Source organism: Manacus vitellinus, unplaced genomic scaffold (assembly GCF_001715985.3).
Source record: "Manacus vitellinus isolate BGI_N305 unplaced genomic scaffold, ASM171598v3 scaffold_20_pilon, whole genome shotgun sequence".
In the NCBI taxonomy this organism is placed as follows: domain Eukaryota; kingdom Metazoa; phylum Chordata; class Aves; order Passeriformes; family Pipridae; genus Manacus; species Manacus vitellinus.
Genome location: NW_021939471.1, coordinates 12,599,413 through 12,615,052, shown reverse-complemented (window position 1 = coordinate 12,615,052; position 15,640 = coordinate 12,599,413). Strand labels below are relative to the sequence as shown.

General features: G+C 39.6%; 1 protein-coding gene across 1 annotated transcript in view; it reads right to left on the bottom strand.

Moving 5' to 3' along the window:
• Positions 1-15,640, bottom strand: part of TTN (titin) — a 241,352-nt gene that overhangs the window by 12,951 nt on the left and 212,761 nt on the right. The window contains exons 267-291 of the mRNA XM_018071672.2: positions 15,194-15,490; positions 14,502-15,089; positions 14,099-14,401; positions 13,673-13,969; positions 12,934-13,221; positions 12,547-12,846; positions 12,151-12,453; positions 11,679-11,984; positions 9,789-11,555; positions 9,398-9,694; positions 8,534-8,821; positions 8,143-8,442; positions 5,998-8,064; positions 5,601-5,903; positions 5,213-5,518; positions 4,835-5,125; positions 4,415-4,714; positions 4,007-4,312; positions 3,460-3,765; positions 3,078-3,359; positions 2,186-2,779; positions 1,773-2,060; positions 1,362-1,661; positions 607-909; positions 23-325 (exon numbers count right to left, since the gene is read on the bottom strand). Of these exons, the coding sequence (XP_017927161.2) occupies positions 23-325; positions 607-909; positions 1,362-1,661; positions 1,773-2,060; positions 2,186-2,779; positions 3,078-3,359; positions 3,460-3,765; positions 4,007-4,312; positions 4,415-4,714; positions 4,835-5,125; positions 5,213-5,518; positions 5,601-5,903; positions 5,998-8,064; positions 8,143-8,442; positions 8,534-8,821; positions 9,398-9,694; positions 9,789-11,555; positions 11,679-11,984; positions 12,151-12,453; positions 12,547-12,846; positions 12,934-13,221; positions 13,673-13,969; positions 14,099-14,401; positions 14,502-15,089; positions 15,194-15,490 (11,283 nt within the window). The remainder of the gene's footprint in view (positions 1-22; positions 326-606; positions 910-1,361; positions 1,662-1,772; positions 2,061-2,185; positions 2,780-3,077; positions 3,360-3,459; positions 3,766-4,006; positions 4,313-4,414; positions 4,715-4,834; positions 5,126-5,212; positions 5,519-5,600; positions 5,904-5,997; positions 8,065-8,142; positions 8,443-8,533; positions 8,822-9,397; positions 9,695-9,788; positions 11,556-11,678; positions 11,985-12,150; positions 12,454-12,546; positions 12,847-12,933; positions 13,222-13,672; positions 13,970-14,098; positions 14,402-14,501; positions 15,090-15,193; positions 15,491-15,640) is intronic.

The window sequence follows — 15,640 nt, the reverse complement described above, 5'->3', positions numbered from 1 at the left end:
GCTAAGGCTTGAAGTATCTTACCAAGCATTTCTGTTATTTTGACTGTTCCTGGCACTTCAGCAGGTTCTCCTGGCCCACCAGCATTACAGGCTAGCACACGGAATCTGTACTCTGCACCCTGGGGAAGATGTGTCAAGGTGTATTCACGAATCTTGGTTGGTGTAGTGTTGCATTTGGTCCATTCAAATTGATCAACCTTCTGCATCTCAATTAAGTAGCCAGTAACTTTAGAACCACCTTCATCTTCTGGTGGACTCCAGGCCAGGGAGACAGATGTTCTTGTAGTATCAGTGACTCTTGGATTCTGAGGTTTACCTGGAGGAGCTGGAAGAGAAGATCAGATAGGGTGTAATTTTTTTAACAAATATTTAAAAGATTAAGCAAATGCTAACTTGCAACATATGATCTGTAATAAGTCTATAGTCTATTTATATAGGAAGACTTTGAATGAAAGATTTTCACTAATATTTTCTCTGTTTTCTCCAGTCAGAATCTCATTTATTAATACATCCAGATAAATTTCTGAATGAGAAAAAAAGAGTAAATTTTACTACTCTCATTCCTTTTTGCCATAATGTGCTTAATGTATGTAGTAAAGTACTTACCAATTGGATCTCTGGCAACAGCAGACTTGGAAGGACGGCTGGGTTTCCCAGTGCCTCTGGCATTGATTGCTGTGACTCGGTGTTCATATTCCAGTCCTTCGACCAACCCAGTGGAGCGGTAACGAGTCATAGTAACTGGGACTTTATTTACACGGATCCATCTATCTGCTCTAACTTCTTTGCGTTCCACAATATAACCAGTGATCTGTGAGTCACCATCATCTTCTGGAGGATACCAAGTTAATGTCATGCCATCTCGAGAGATATCAAACACTTCTGGAGTGCCAGGAGGACCAGGAATACCTGTAAAACAGGACACAGAATTAGTGAAGAAATCAAATGATTCTATGCATTAGTAATGTGCAATGTATTGTGAATGACAATATAATATCAATGTCCTGTCAAACTCTTTTTATCAGCAGATATCTAAGTACTTTACAAATTAGGTCGGCAAAATACTCTTGGCTTTGTAATGGGGTAAAGCAATTTTTCAAGACTATTAGTAGACCTGAGCAGAAAATCCAAGTTTACGATTCACATTGTGTGCAGTTCATCTGCAATACCTACATAGATTTATGGATGGCATTTTTCCCCAGAAATGAAACAAGATTATTGTGCATCATAATGTACCATTTTACTTGGCAAAAGGAAGTAGTAACATTCAGAAAAATCTAATCTATGCATGGGTACATAAGCCCATTTAAATATATATTTATATTTTTAAAGGTAGAGAATAAACAAAATTTCTGACTTACGGATTCTGCTCTTGCATTCTATAATTTCAGACTGTAGGTAAGATCCGATTCCAAAGCGGTTTGTAGCAGCCACACGGAACACATATTCTGCACCTTCAACAAGTCTGGTGAACTTAAATGTTGTCCTGGTTACTGACTCTGAAACTGGCAGCCATCCAGGACGGTGAGCATCACGCTGTTCTACCACATATCCACTAAGGGCAGCTCCACCATCCAGCTCAGGTGGGTCCCAGGAGATGGTTACATAATTTGAATCAACTTCGTCAATTCGGATAGGTCCAACAGGTGGTCCAGGTTTGTCTAGGAAATAAAAAAGAAAATTAAAAAACAAGTGGAAAAAAGGAATCATATTGCTCATGTAAAAGCTCAAATGGAAAAAGATCATGGACAATTATTTTCATTAATTCTTACCAAGGATTATAACCTTTAGTGTATCAGTAACTGTTCCAGTTGTGTTCTTCAGTTCAAGCATATAGTCTCCAGTGTCATGTATGGTGGTCTCACGCACAGTTAATTTAGTCATTTTAGCAACAGTCTCCATTTTGATGCGTTCTGATTCTTTTAGTTTAGAACCAGCAAAGAACCAAGATGCAGTTGGAGGTGGTCGTCCTTCAATTGGAATGGCTAACTCAATGGGCTTGCCAGCAGGTACATGAATTGTCTTCTGAGGTATTCCAGCAAAGTCAATTGTTGGCAGAACTAAGAAAAGAAATTATTTGATATTAAATTGATTGATATTTAATTGATTTTAAATACCTGTTTTATAAATATCACACTCACTTCATGTAAGCTTCACCCTGTTATTTGCAACAGTGAACACCTACCTTTTTGGTCTTGGACTGTTACTGCTGTGACAGTCTCTCGTGGTTCTGACACGCCTTTCTGATTCTGTGCTCTAACCCTGAACAAGTACTGTTCTCCTTCATTGAGAGAGATAATTGTATGTTCGTAGACAGTAGGCTTCAGTGTCACTACCTTCAACCATCTTTCTGTTCCAGCTTTGCTGGCCTCAATAACATAGCCTGTCAATCTGCTGCCACCATCATGCAGTGGCTTCTCCCATGCAAGAGTAACAGTTGATTTAGTGGTGTCAATCACTTCGAGTTTTTGTGGTACCATGGGGACATCAGATACTAGTACTGCATCAGATGTTTCACAAGCTTCACCAATGCCATAAATATTTTCTGGCAGTACTCTGAAATAATACAAAGCTCCTTCTAGAAGTCCAGTGACTCTATAAAATGTTTTGCTGCATTTGGTAGTCACAGTCTTGTAAGCTCTCATGGAAGCTTCACGTTTCTCGATTATGTAATTGTTGACTGGGGCTCCACCGTCAATGTTTGGAATATCCCAAGTAAGTGTCACAGAATCTTTTGATGCTTCCTTAACTTTTACTGAAGATGGTGGACCAGGTGTATCTAAAACAAAAAACAACAACAAACAAACATTTTTTTTTCTTTTGGATCCTTTCACTTTACAGTCAATGACTGCTTCTGCATAAAAGGAATGCTTGGATTTGATTCATAAACTAGCACAGCTTCAGACACTATGTATTTTCCTTTGGTTTAGATTGTTTCTCTGACTTCTCAAACATGTTATTTAAACTTTTCATGTTATTTAAACTGCAAACTTCCTTTGGAATTGAATGACACTTATTCCTGAGTAATGAGCATGAAGAGTGGTGGAATGCCCACATACAAACGTAGCAGTACTTACCATATACTTTCACAGAAATAGTTGCAGATTTTTTTCCAGATTGATTTTCAGCCTCAATGATGTATTTTCCAGCGTCATATCGATTAACTTTATCCACAATAAGCAGAGTGTAGCTGTCTGTAGTATCAATAATAGCTCGACTTACAAGGTCAACACCCTGCTTGCTCCATGTGATTACGGGAGCAGGTCTGCCAGATACAGAGACCATTAGGCGGAGGGAACCACCAGCTCTGACTGTAACCGTCTTCTTCAGATCATCAGCAAGCTCAAGCTCTGGTATTTCTGATGAAGGGTATAAGAAACATGGAATTAATTATTCTTTTAATAGTTCTAGAGGAAAATATAGCTATTCCGCAAAATAGACAGTAAGTTTTCAAATTACCTATTCTTTCCACAGGTTCTATTTCTGCTGATGATTCACTAAATTCACTCATACCATTCACATTTGTAGCAGCAACTCTGAATTGGTATTTCTGGTTTGTTTTAAGACCAGTCACGGTGAACTCAGCATTCCTCAGAGTAGCGGTTGTATGTGGTCGATACCACTGTTCACTACCTTCTTCTTTCATCTCAAGAACATAGCCTAAGATGTCAGCACCACCATCATATGTGGGCTTTGACCATGCTAAACTTATGCTGTGCTTAGTAGTATCCACAACTCTTGGAACTGAAGGTGATGCAGGAGTATCTTTGAAAAAGAAGAAAATGCATTTCACACTAGAGCAGATAACATTTTACAGTCAAAAATTATTTCCAAACAGCTAAATCTGGGAAATGTATTTAAGATGAAGTATAACTCTTTTAAAGTTTATTCTAATACTAGCTAGTTCAGTGACTTTATATGTGGTTATGGGTTTCTTAGTTGAAGTGTCAATGTGAGTTTATACTCCATTATTATAAATAAATATTAAAATATTTATATAACTTACATGTTGGTTCTTTACATAACATGTACTGTGAAGCTTCACTAGGTTCACTGTTTCCAGCAGCATTCACTGCAGTGACACGGAATTGGTACTGGCACCCTTCCATGAGACCAGTGACTTTCAGTCTGGTATCATAAATGGTGTAATCTCTGTTCACTCGTGTCCAGCGCAGACTTTTCCTTTCACGTTTGTCCACAAGATAGTCCTTAATCTCACTGCCACCATCTGATTCTGGTTTTGACCACTGAATAATGATATGTTCCTTGCCAACGGTCACTTCTTCAGGAGCACCAGGTTGTGTTGGAATAGCTATTTTTTTTAAAGGTGAAAAAAAATGTTATTTAGCACATTGTTTATCTATGAGAACTATTCCACAAATTCTGATGCTGAATGGAAGGTAGTAACACTCACTGAAAGCATTCCTGGCAATCACGGGTTCTGATTCAAGTGGAACACCTGGTCCATATTTGTTGACAGCTCTCACACGGAAGATGTATTCATTATTTTTAATAAGTTTTGTTACCACAGTGGATAATGTCTGGCATTCAGCCTCAACAATAACCCAGTGAAGTCTGCTGGTTTCACGCCTTTCTATGATATAGTGAGTGATTTCTGCACCTCCATCTTCCTCAGGAATGTTCCATGTCAGAGTACATTTCTCTTCTGTTACTCTGCTAATCATGATTTTGCCTGCACATGGACCTGGTGAATCTGCGTAGGGATCAAAATAAGTGTTGTAATCAGTGCCTGAGGAAAAGCATCTCATTCTTATTTAAAAGAATGTGGTTTTTTTAGTATACTAAGTATGAATATTAATCATGGGATACATACCAAGCACTTTGACAAGAACGGAAAGTTGTTTCATTCCACTGGCATTTTTAACTGTTAGAGTATATTTTCCACTATCACTTCTGTCACAGAACTTGATAATTGCAATAGCTCGTTTGCTGGTGTATTGCAGAGAAATCTTTTCACATAGGTCCAGTTCCCTGTCACCTTTGGACCAGAAGACTTTTGGTTCTGGTTTCCCACCAACAGCTGCATCAAGAACAAGGTCCGATCCAGCCCTAATGCTCAAAACTTCTCCCTGCAGTCTGGCATCAAGTTCAGCCTTTGGTGGTGCTGGAAAGAGAGATTTGGGAAAAAATTACATGACAGTTTTAAAAATAGGACATTATTTTTTAATTGTTCCAAGTGAATATTCCTTACAGTACTCGTCTTTGCAAATGACAGCACCAGTTGATTCAGATCCTTTGCTAATCACACCAGCAGCATTCTTTGCTAGTACACGGAATTCATAGGCTTCATCTTCACCAAGAGCTGTCACAGTAAAGTAGTTTTCTGAGACAATGGTATAATTGCATTTCAGCCAGCGTCCATCACCAGATTCATTATATGGTTTGCGCTCTATAATATATCCGATAATTTTGCTTCCACCATCATAAAGTGGGGGTGACCAGCTCAGCGACACTGAAGATCTGGTCACATCTGTTACTTCTGGTCTTCCTGGTGGATCTGGAGGAATAAAACAGAAAAAATGAGAAATGCAATTCTGTTTTAGCTTAAGTAACAATGTAACTCTAAAAGTAATACTTACCAACTGGATTTTGAGCCACTACAGGTCTGGAAGCTTCACTAGCTTTGCTAACACCTGCAGCATTTAGAGCATAGGTTCTGAACTGATATTCTAGGCCTTCCACCAACCCTGTGACTTTGTAGTTGCATTCACAGCAGGGCACTTTGTTCTCTTTCACCCAAAGGATGGTGTTGCGCTCCTTCTTTTCCACCCAATATCCAATGACTTTGCTGCCACCATCATGATAGGGTTCCTCCCAGCGAATGGCCATGGCAGTGGCAGATGCAGAATAGACTTCTGGCCTTGAAGGTGGGCTTGGTGGGACTAAACACAAAAAAAAGACAGGGAGGAAAATATTAGTGATTACAAATACTACAGTCAGAGGAAAAGAACAAATTTTGAGAAGTGTTTCACTTACCGAATGGATGCTCAGCAACTACTGTTTTTGATTCAAGCGGCTTGCTGACACCAAATCTATTTTCTGAGCTTACTCGGAAACTGTACTCTTGGTATTTTGTGAGATGGCTGACTTTAATCTGTGTTCGTTTCACACTGGAATTTACCAGCTGCCATGCTGTTGTGCCAGACTCACGTTTCTCTACAATGTAGTTTGTAATGTCACTGCCACCATCATCTTCAGGTTCTTTCCAGGTCAACACACAGGACTCAGCAGAGACAGATGATATTTCAATTGGGCCAGTGACAGGACCTGGTCTTCCTATGACTACCACCGTGACAGCAAATGTTTTCACACCAGCAGTGTTTTCAAGTGTAAGGTAGTATTTACCAGAGTCACCTCTCATACTGTCCTTTACAGTCAATGTGGTTCTGTCTTTTGTTGTCTTGATAGTCACTCTCTCAGTTTCCTTCAGCTTCATCTCCTCAAGTTTCCATGTCACTTTTGGAGCTGGGCGCCCACTGATTGGTATATCAATCGTAAACGTGCTTCCAGCCTTGCATGTTATGAGCTGTCTGCTTATATCGCTGAGATCTGCTGTTGGTTCAATCTGTGGCTCCTTAACAATAACAGAAGAGAAAGCTTCTCTTGGCTCACTGTAGCCAGCATCATTTTTCGCCTTCACCCGGAACTCATATTCAGTGTTCTCCACAAGGCCTTCAACAGTGAAAGTAAGTTGCTTGGTTTGTCCAGCTCCAATCCAGGAGTCAGATCCTTTTTGTTTCATTTCAAGAAGGTATCCAGTAATACGGCTACCACCATCATGATCAGGCTTAAGCCAAGCTAAAATTACAGAAGATTTGGTGGTATCAACAATATCTAGTCTCTTAGGTGGAGCAGGTTCTTCCGTGGCTACAACCGGTTCTGTTAATTCACAGGGTTCACCTACACCATATTCATTTTCTGCTGATACTCGGTAGTAATATGGCACACCTTCTGCTAGATCTGTGACCTTAAAGATCTGTCGAGTGCATTTTGAATTCACTACTTGCCAGCTACGACGACTTGCTTCACGTTTTTCCACAACGTAGTGATGGATACGAGAACCTCCATCCAGAACAGGAGCATCCCACATTAAAGTAATAGATCCTCGAGTCACATCTTTAAATGTAATAGGACCTGGTGGACCAGGCGTGTCCAAAACCTTGACAGTAAATGTAACAGACTTACTTCCACTGTTGTTTTCCACAGTAAAGACATACTTGCCAGCATCATTTCTATTGCATTCCTCCACAGTCAATGTGCTGAAGGAATCAGTTGTTTGAATGTCAGCACGCAAGCTGAGATTAGCATCTGCTTTGGACCACACTGCAGTAGGAACAGGCCTTCCAGAGAAGGCAATAAATAGACGAATGCTTGCACCTGCTCTTACAATATGAGTCTGCTTGAAGTTTGCATCGATATCAATTTCGGGTGCAGAAAGCCTGTCCACAGTTTGGACTGAAGCAGGAATTTCACAACTCTCTCCTTTGCCAGCGCCATTGACAGCACTAACTCTGAATTTATAGTGTTCTCCTGCCTCCAAATCAACAACGGTATATTTAGTAGCAATAACAGTCTCTGCATTGACTTTCTGCCATGATTCAAGGTCAGCTTTGCACATCTCAATGATGTACCCAATTATTTCCATGCCTCCATCAAAAACTGGCTTTGTCCACTCTAAGCTTACACTAGTCTTTGATGTATCTGTCACCTTTACCACATTAGGAGCACTTGGTGGGCTGACTGGTTCTCTACATTTAATCAGCTTTGAAACATCACTTGCAGGTCCAACTCCTGCAGCGTTTTCAGCCATGACATGGAACTCATACTCATTGCCTTCAATAAGGCCAGTTACTCTGTATCTGTTCTCTGTAATGGGCCTCTTACTGGATACTTTAACCCAGCGCATGCTCTTCTTTTCTCTCCTTTCAAGAATATACTCATTTATCTCGCTTCCACCATCTGACTCTGGTCTTGCCCATGTAAGTGTGATACTGTCTCCTGTTACGTTGGTAGGCTCTGGCGTTCCTGGTGCATCAGGGAGAGCTGAAAAAAGAAAAACATCATTAGAAAGACAAGATGGTAACTCCATAGATATTTGTGCAGAATGAGGTGGAAACTTACTGTAAGGTATTTGTGCAATAACTGGATCAGACTCCAGTGGTCTGCCAACTCCAAATTTGTTCACTGCAGAGATGCGGAACTGGTACTCATTGCCCTTAATTAATTTAAGTGCTGTGTAGCTGCAAGCTTCACATTTATCTTCAACTAATGCCCAAGCAATCCTGCTGGTTTCACGTTTTTCAATTATGTAGTGAGAAATAGAAGCACAACCATCATTAGCTGGAGGCTCCCACCATAATGTGACTTTTTCTCCAGTGATGTTCGTGAATCGTATTGGTCCACCAACTTTTCCTGGTGCGTCTGCAATATTAAAGGTTCAGAGTTATAACTTGCTGACATTAGAATAAAATACTATTTAAAAAAAGCACGCTGTAAGTGTTTGGTGCAGTACCTTGTACTCTGATGGTAATATCTTCTCGTTTAGTGCCTGATGCATTTTTGGCTTCTACTGTGTACACTCCACGATGATCCCGGATAGCATCTCTAATGAAGATTGTACTGTATCCAATAGCTGTAGTTATTTCTATATTCATTGTTTTCTGTATCTCTTTACCATCCTTAAACCATGTCACTTTAGGTACTGGACGTCCTCTGATTAGAGCTTTAACTCTAATGCTCTCTCCAGCTTTAACAGTAAGGCCTTCAAAGTGCTCAGCACCAAATTCAATTGTTGGAGCAACTAAAAAAGGAAAATATAATTCAATTTCCACATAGCAAAGTATTTTTCTGGATACTCTTCTAAATGTACTAATTGTAAAAGCTTGTAATATATGTAGAATTCTTTCACTTAGAAAATGGCATTCTCTAAATAGCAGTTATTATACGAACTATATACTTATTTTTCCTGTAAGCACCCGTAAGTACATCATATTAATCATAGATGAAAGACTCTCTTCATATGTGCTGTTAATGGTATGCCAAGCTACCTGAGGCACATTTCAGTTTCTGAATTATTCGGTTCATCAGAATATTACAGTTTATGCTTTCTTTCCAATTTTGCTGCTGCTACTTCTGCTTATCCAAGAGAAATGTAGAGTGCCATGCCTTTCAGCAATTGATTATGTATGTCTGCCAGATTTGGGTATTTAATTTAGACCTTCCCATCTTGGAGGACAAACATAAATGTTCTGAATTGAATGGAAGGATCTCAGTAACAAGTTCTTTGCCCCTTGGCTTCCCATTTCCCGTCGGTACAGCCAGAAACTCTATCTGGCTGCAGTACCCAAATACAAGCATATTAAGAAATAATTCTTACCGTTTTCATCTCTGGTCATGATATAGCCTGAAGACTGTGAAGGCGGGCTGATTGTACCAACGGCATTTCTTGCAAGCACTCTGAATTCATATCGGTCACCTGCATTGAGTCCCGTAACCGTATATTGGCATTCACTGACATCAGTAAAGTTACACCTAAGCCAACGGTCTTTACTTCCTTGCCGTTTCTCAATGCTGTAAGCCACAATCTTACTGCCTCCATCACGCAGTGGGGGGGTCCATTTGAGGGTGATTGTTTCCCTAGTGACATCTATGTAATCAGGAGTACCAGGCGGGTCTGAAAGGAAAATAATGAAGATTTATTTTTATTACTGCTCACCATAGTTTACAAGAATAGAATTTTCTTGGATGAGTGATTGATCTTCACTTACCCACTGGAGAGACTGCCAAAGTAAATTTGCTTGGCTCGCTAGCTCGGCTTAGACCTGCAGCGTTTTCAGCATATACTTGGAACTGGTAATCCAGGCCCTCAAGCAGTCCGGTAATCCTGTATTCTCTGCTAGATATTAATGCAACATTAACCTTCTGCCACAAAATACTGTTTCTTTCCTTCTTTTCAACATGGTATCCAATGATCTCTGAACCACCATCATAAGCAGGAGCATCCCAAGATATGGTCATTCCATCAGCGGTTATATTGTATACAACAGGCTTGCCTGGGGCACCTGGTGGTCTAAACTGATGCTTTGCCACAACATCTGCTGAGACAAGAGGTGGGCTCACTCCGTATCTGTTTTCTGCACGCACTCTAAACTGATATTCAGTGTCCTTAACAAGGTTTGGCACTTTGAAGGTTGTTCTTGCAGCACTTGAACACACCAGCTTCCAGTTCATTTGTGAGGTTTCTCTCTTCTCAATACTGTATCCAGTAATTTCTCCTCCCCCATCATCCTCGGGAGCTTCCCATGACAAAACTACACTATCTGCTTTGATTTCATCTAGTCTTAAAGGTGCTTTTGGCTTAGATGGAGGACCAAGAGTGATAACAGTAAATGTGAATGATTTTCTGCAGACTACATTATCAAGAATTAAAGTGTATTTGCCACCATGCTCCTTTTTCACATTCTTGATGCTTAAGCTTATCTTGTTTTCAGTTTTCTTGAAACGAAGTTGTTCTGTTTCTTTAAGAGGGAGGTTGTCCTTGAGCCAGCTCATTGATGGCTTAGGTTTACCTTTATAGGGCAATTCAGTGTGCAGGTTATGTCCAATTCTTACTGCAATCTGTCCTCCAGGAATATCAGAAAGGTCAGCCTCAGGTGTTATTATAAGTTCCTTCACTGTAATGGGTCCAACAGTAACAGAGTCACTCTTGCCTTTTTCATTTTTAGCAAAGACTCTGAATTCCATGACAGAAAGCTCTTTAAGTTTTTCAGCTACAAATTCACAACTCTTGCTCGTGCCTGCATATGTCCATTCTTTCTCTTCCTGAAGTTTCTTCTCAATAACATAGTCTGATATAATGCTACCACCATCATAGTCTGGTTTGCTCCACTGCAATGTAACAGAACTCTTTGTAGAATCTTTCATTGCTAGGTCTTTTACAGGTCCAGGTACATCTGCAGCTTTCACTGGTTCAGATGTCTCACAAGGTTCACCCAGTCCAATTTCATTTTCAGCAAGAACACGGAAGAAGAATGAAGTCTTCTCTGACAGGTTAGTTAGTTTAAAGGTGGTATTAGAACATTTTGTTGCAACAGTTGACCAGGCCCTCTTTGTAGCATCTCTTTTTTCAACAACATAATTTGTTATTTCAGAACCACCATTAATAAGAGGTGGCTCCCATACCAGTGTAACTGTGCCACGAGAAACATGCTTAAGCTGCAGCTTCTGGCAAGCAGAAGGTGTGTCAAGTACTTTTACATTCACAAATGATGATTTTGCTTCTCCAACTCCATTTTCAATTGTAAGAACATATTTTCCTGTATCATTTCGGGTAACTTGAGGAATAATAAGTAATGTAGATGATTCTGTGTTCTGAATTATATATCTTTCATCAGTTCCAAGATTCTTGTCACCCTTTCTCCATGTGACTGTTGGAGGAGGCCTTCCTTTAAATGGAATCGTTATTTCCACATCTTCACCTGCTTTAGCGACAATAGATGTCCGGAGAGCAACATCCAGATCAATCTCTGGTGCCACTGTGGAGATAAATAAAAATCAATAATGCCTGCTTGCAATGTAAAATAAGAAATGCTTTGAAAAAAACCACAAACAACCAAAACCCCCACAGAAAAATGATAAATCACTAAAAAGTACAGTACCAAGAATATCTTTAGCTTGAACGGGTTCCATCATTTCAATAGGCTCTCCTTGTCCAGCACAATTCATAGCAGACACACGGAAATAATAATTAACACTTGGCTGAAGGTGTGATACAACATACTCAGTTGTTCTCACTTCTCCCTTAGTACTGACTACAGTCCATTCTTGCTCTTCGCCTTCCCTTTTCTCCACCACATAGCTGGTAACTGGACTTCCTCCATCATAAGTAGGTTTAATCCAGCCAAGGGTGACAGATGTCTTGGTTGTATCCACGACCTTCAGCTTTGTTGGTGAGCCTGGCTTATCTGTAAATGATAATTAAGGGGAAAAAACACCAATCAGAATCCATATTTATAATTAATCATAAAGAGGAAGAAAATATGCCCTCCATTACATTGATGCAATCCCACACTAATTGCTCATTGTTCATGGATTTCTAACCAATCGGAAATACTGCATGTTGTATCTTACCAATAGGATCTGCAGCTTTGTAGAAGTCAGAAGCTTCAGAGAACGGACCTTGTCCAGCTGCATTGATAGCACAAACTCGGAAATGATATTCGCTGTTTTCAGTCAGACCTGTTACTTTCTGTCTGGTGTCTCGAATACTTTCTTTAGTAACCTTGAACCAACTCAGACTCTTCTTGTCACGCTTCTCAAGAAAATATCCTGATATTTCACTGCCTCCATCAACTGTGGGCCTATTCCAGACAACGGTCATAGAATTCTTGGTTATCTTTGTGACTTCTGGTACACTAGGTGGTCCAGGTGTAACTGATTAAAAAATTACATGTCAGTAGATTAGTACTAGTTACCAATAATACACAAGACAATTCAGTGGTATAAGTTATTTTATATGTTTCTTACCAAATGAATTTTTGGCTATAACAGGTTCAGATTCCAGTGGATCACCAATTCCAAACTTGTTCACACCGCGGACACGGAACAAATATTCATTTCCTTTGATGAGTTTTGTTGTAGTTATGATACATCCCTCCAGTTTTTCAGAAATTAAAGACCAAACAACCCGACTTGTCTCCCGCTTTTCAACAACATAGTGTGTTACAGGTGCACCACCATCATCTGCTGGCGGGTCCCACATTATTGTAATCTTTTCAGCAGTGACTGTCTTAAACTGTATAGGTCCAGTTGGAGGTCCTGGCTTGTCTGTGAAAGGCAGAAGAAAGAAGATGTTAAGTATTTATTACTGAGGTATTATTTAATAGTAAAATACAGTCACATCTCAAGACATACCAAGTATCTGTAGTCTAATGTGGGCAGATGCTGAACCCATGGCATTCTTTAGTTTTAATTCATAGGTGCCACTGTTGAGTCGATTTGCATCCTTGATGAGTATAGAAGCAAATTCTGTTGTGTTTTCAAAAGACACTAGTGCACTGGTTTGTACCTCGTTGCCATTTTTGAACCATTCAATTGTGGGTATAGGCTTGCCTGAGATGCCTAATTTTAGCCTAACTGAAGTTCCTGCTTTGTATTTCACCACTTCTGTATATTCTGGTGGCACATCAATTTCAGGTGCACCTTAAGAAAAAATAAGAATAAGTTAAAAATATGCTTATTTTAGCCCTGTATTTAATAAAACACTAAAATAATAGTACTTTATTTAAGATAATATTTACAGGCATTTGATAAATACAGATCAAATATAGCATATATAACTTAAATTATAAACCTAGAACAAGTTAGAACCAACACAAGACAATCACATGTATAAATATAATCACTTCGGCCACGGGGCATGGGCAGACTTCTGTTGCTCCTAGAATAGATACCATAAGACTTTAAAATGCAGATATAGCCAAAGATGTTCATTGCAATCATGCCCAAATGCTCACAGTCATTCAATCTTCTTGAATCAATCACTGTAAACTAGCCGTCCATATTTAAAAGACTATGGATCTACAAAACAGTACTGCCTTTAACCTTTCTAGTACCACAAAATGATACCATTATATCATTGCAAAACACTTACCATATGTATCAACGCATGTGATAGGACCCACAACATCTGAGGGATTACTGATGGAACCAACGGCATTCTTAGCAAAGACACGGAATTCATACCGGGAATTCTGTGTCAGACCAGATACTGTGAACTGAGTCTCAATAACATTGGTGAAGCTTGCTTTTGTCCATCTGCCATCTGGAAGATCACGTTTTTCTACAATGTATCCAGTGATCTTGCTACCACCATCAAATGCTGGCTTCTGCCAGGAGAGAGTGATAGCAGTCTTGGAAATATCTGAGACACGGACATTTCTTGGTGGTTCTGCAGTAGGAAACATAAGAATATTGCCAATGAATAACAGCTGGTTTGAATATTGGCTTACTGCACAGAACAGACTATTATAGGGAAAACAAAACGGTTGGGCTTCTTTATTTTCTAGAGAATACATACCACAAGCATCAATTGCAAGGACTGGATCAGAAGGACGACTTGCTTTTCCAATGCCAGCTGCATTTTCTGCATAAACTCTAAATTCATAGATAAGGCCAGCGCTGATGGTGGTGACTTTGAAATGAGTGGTGCGAATAAGGGTCTTGTTAGCCTTCTGCCATAATATGCTATTCCTGTCTTTCATTTCCAGGTGGTATCCAATGATAGCATTGCCACCATTAGTGACTGGTTCATGCCATCCAACAGTAATACTCTCTCGGGTGACATTAGTGACCCATGGTGTAGAAGGAGGGCCAGGGGTAGCTGATGATATCAAAAGAAGTGGTTAATTGTTAATAAAATTACATTTTCAACATCAGAGCATTAAAACATCAACTTATACCACAAGAAGCATGTTACTCACTGTAAGGAAGCTTGACAACCACACACTGTGAGTCTATGTGATCACTGATGCCAAAGCGGTTCTCAGCTTTGATGCGGAATTGGTATTCTTCTCCTGTCGTGAGCCTCATAACTTTGATAACTGTTCTAGCAACAGTTGCAGACACTTCAGACCAAGCTGCAGTACTTGTTTCTCTTTTCAGTACAATATAGTTGGTAACTTGACTTCCACCATCATAAGCTGGTGGTTGCCATCTGAGTGTTACGCTCTCTTCAGTGACATCGCTAAGGACAACAGGACCAACAGGAGGACCAGGTCTATCCAGCACAACAATATTAACAAATGATTTTGTGGTGCCACTTGAATTAGCAGCAGTAATGTCATATCTGCCAGCATCAGCAGCCACACTTTCTTTAAGGTTAATGACAAGACTTTCTGCAGTGGTTTCTGTGTGAAATCTCATAGTGGGTTTCAGTGGAACACCATCTCTAGACAATGTCACCTTTGGCAATGGTTTTCCAGAAACTGGAATTTCAACTTTCAGGTTTGATCCTGATCTAACATATACAGTGTTATGAGGGAAGCCTTTCATGTCAATCTCAGGAGATTCTGAAAAAGAAAACAGTTTCAAACCATTAAAAAATGTTCTGTCTTTTAAAATATGAATGCAATTGAATGTGTATCAACTTTTGTTCTCATGTCAGGAAGCATACCTAATTGTTCTTTAACTGTAACAGGAAGTAGTAGTTCCTTAGGATCACTTAAACCAGCTTGGTTTTCTGCATACACTCTGAAGAAATAGTCAGTGTTCTCCTTAAGACCATGGACAACATGATGAGTTGTCTTTACAACTGCACACTTAACCCATTTTTGCTGTCCTTTCTCCAGAGCTTCAATGAGGTAGCTCACAATTCTGCTTCCGCCATCATGTTCTGGTTTTAGCCATGAAAGAGAAACGCTGTCCTTTGTGACATTTGTTACTCCTAGTTTTTCTGGTGGGCTGGGTTTTTCTGAGAAAAAAAATGCAACAGGTCAAACAATATAGAAAGTATTTACTTTTTATATTAGTAATTACACAGGAATGCCATCTGGTTCAAATTTATATATTTTACAAATTTGTGTATTAGAAATACTTTAAGTAGAATGCAAACAGAATTTAA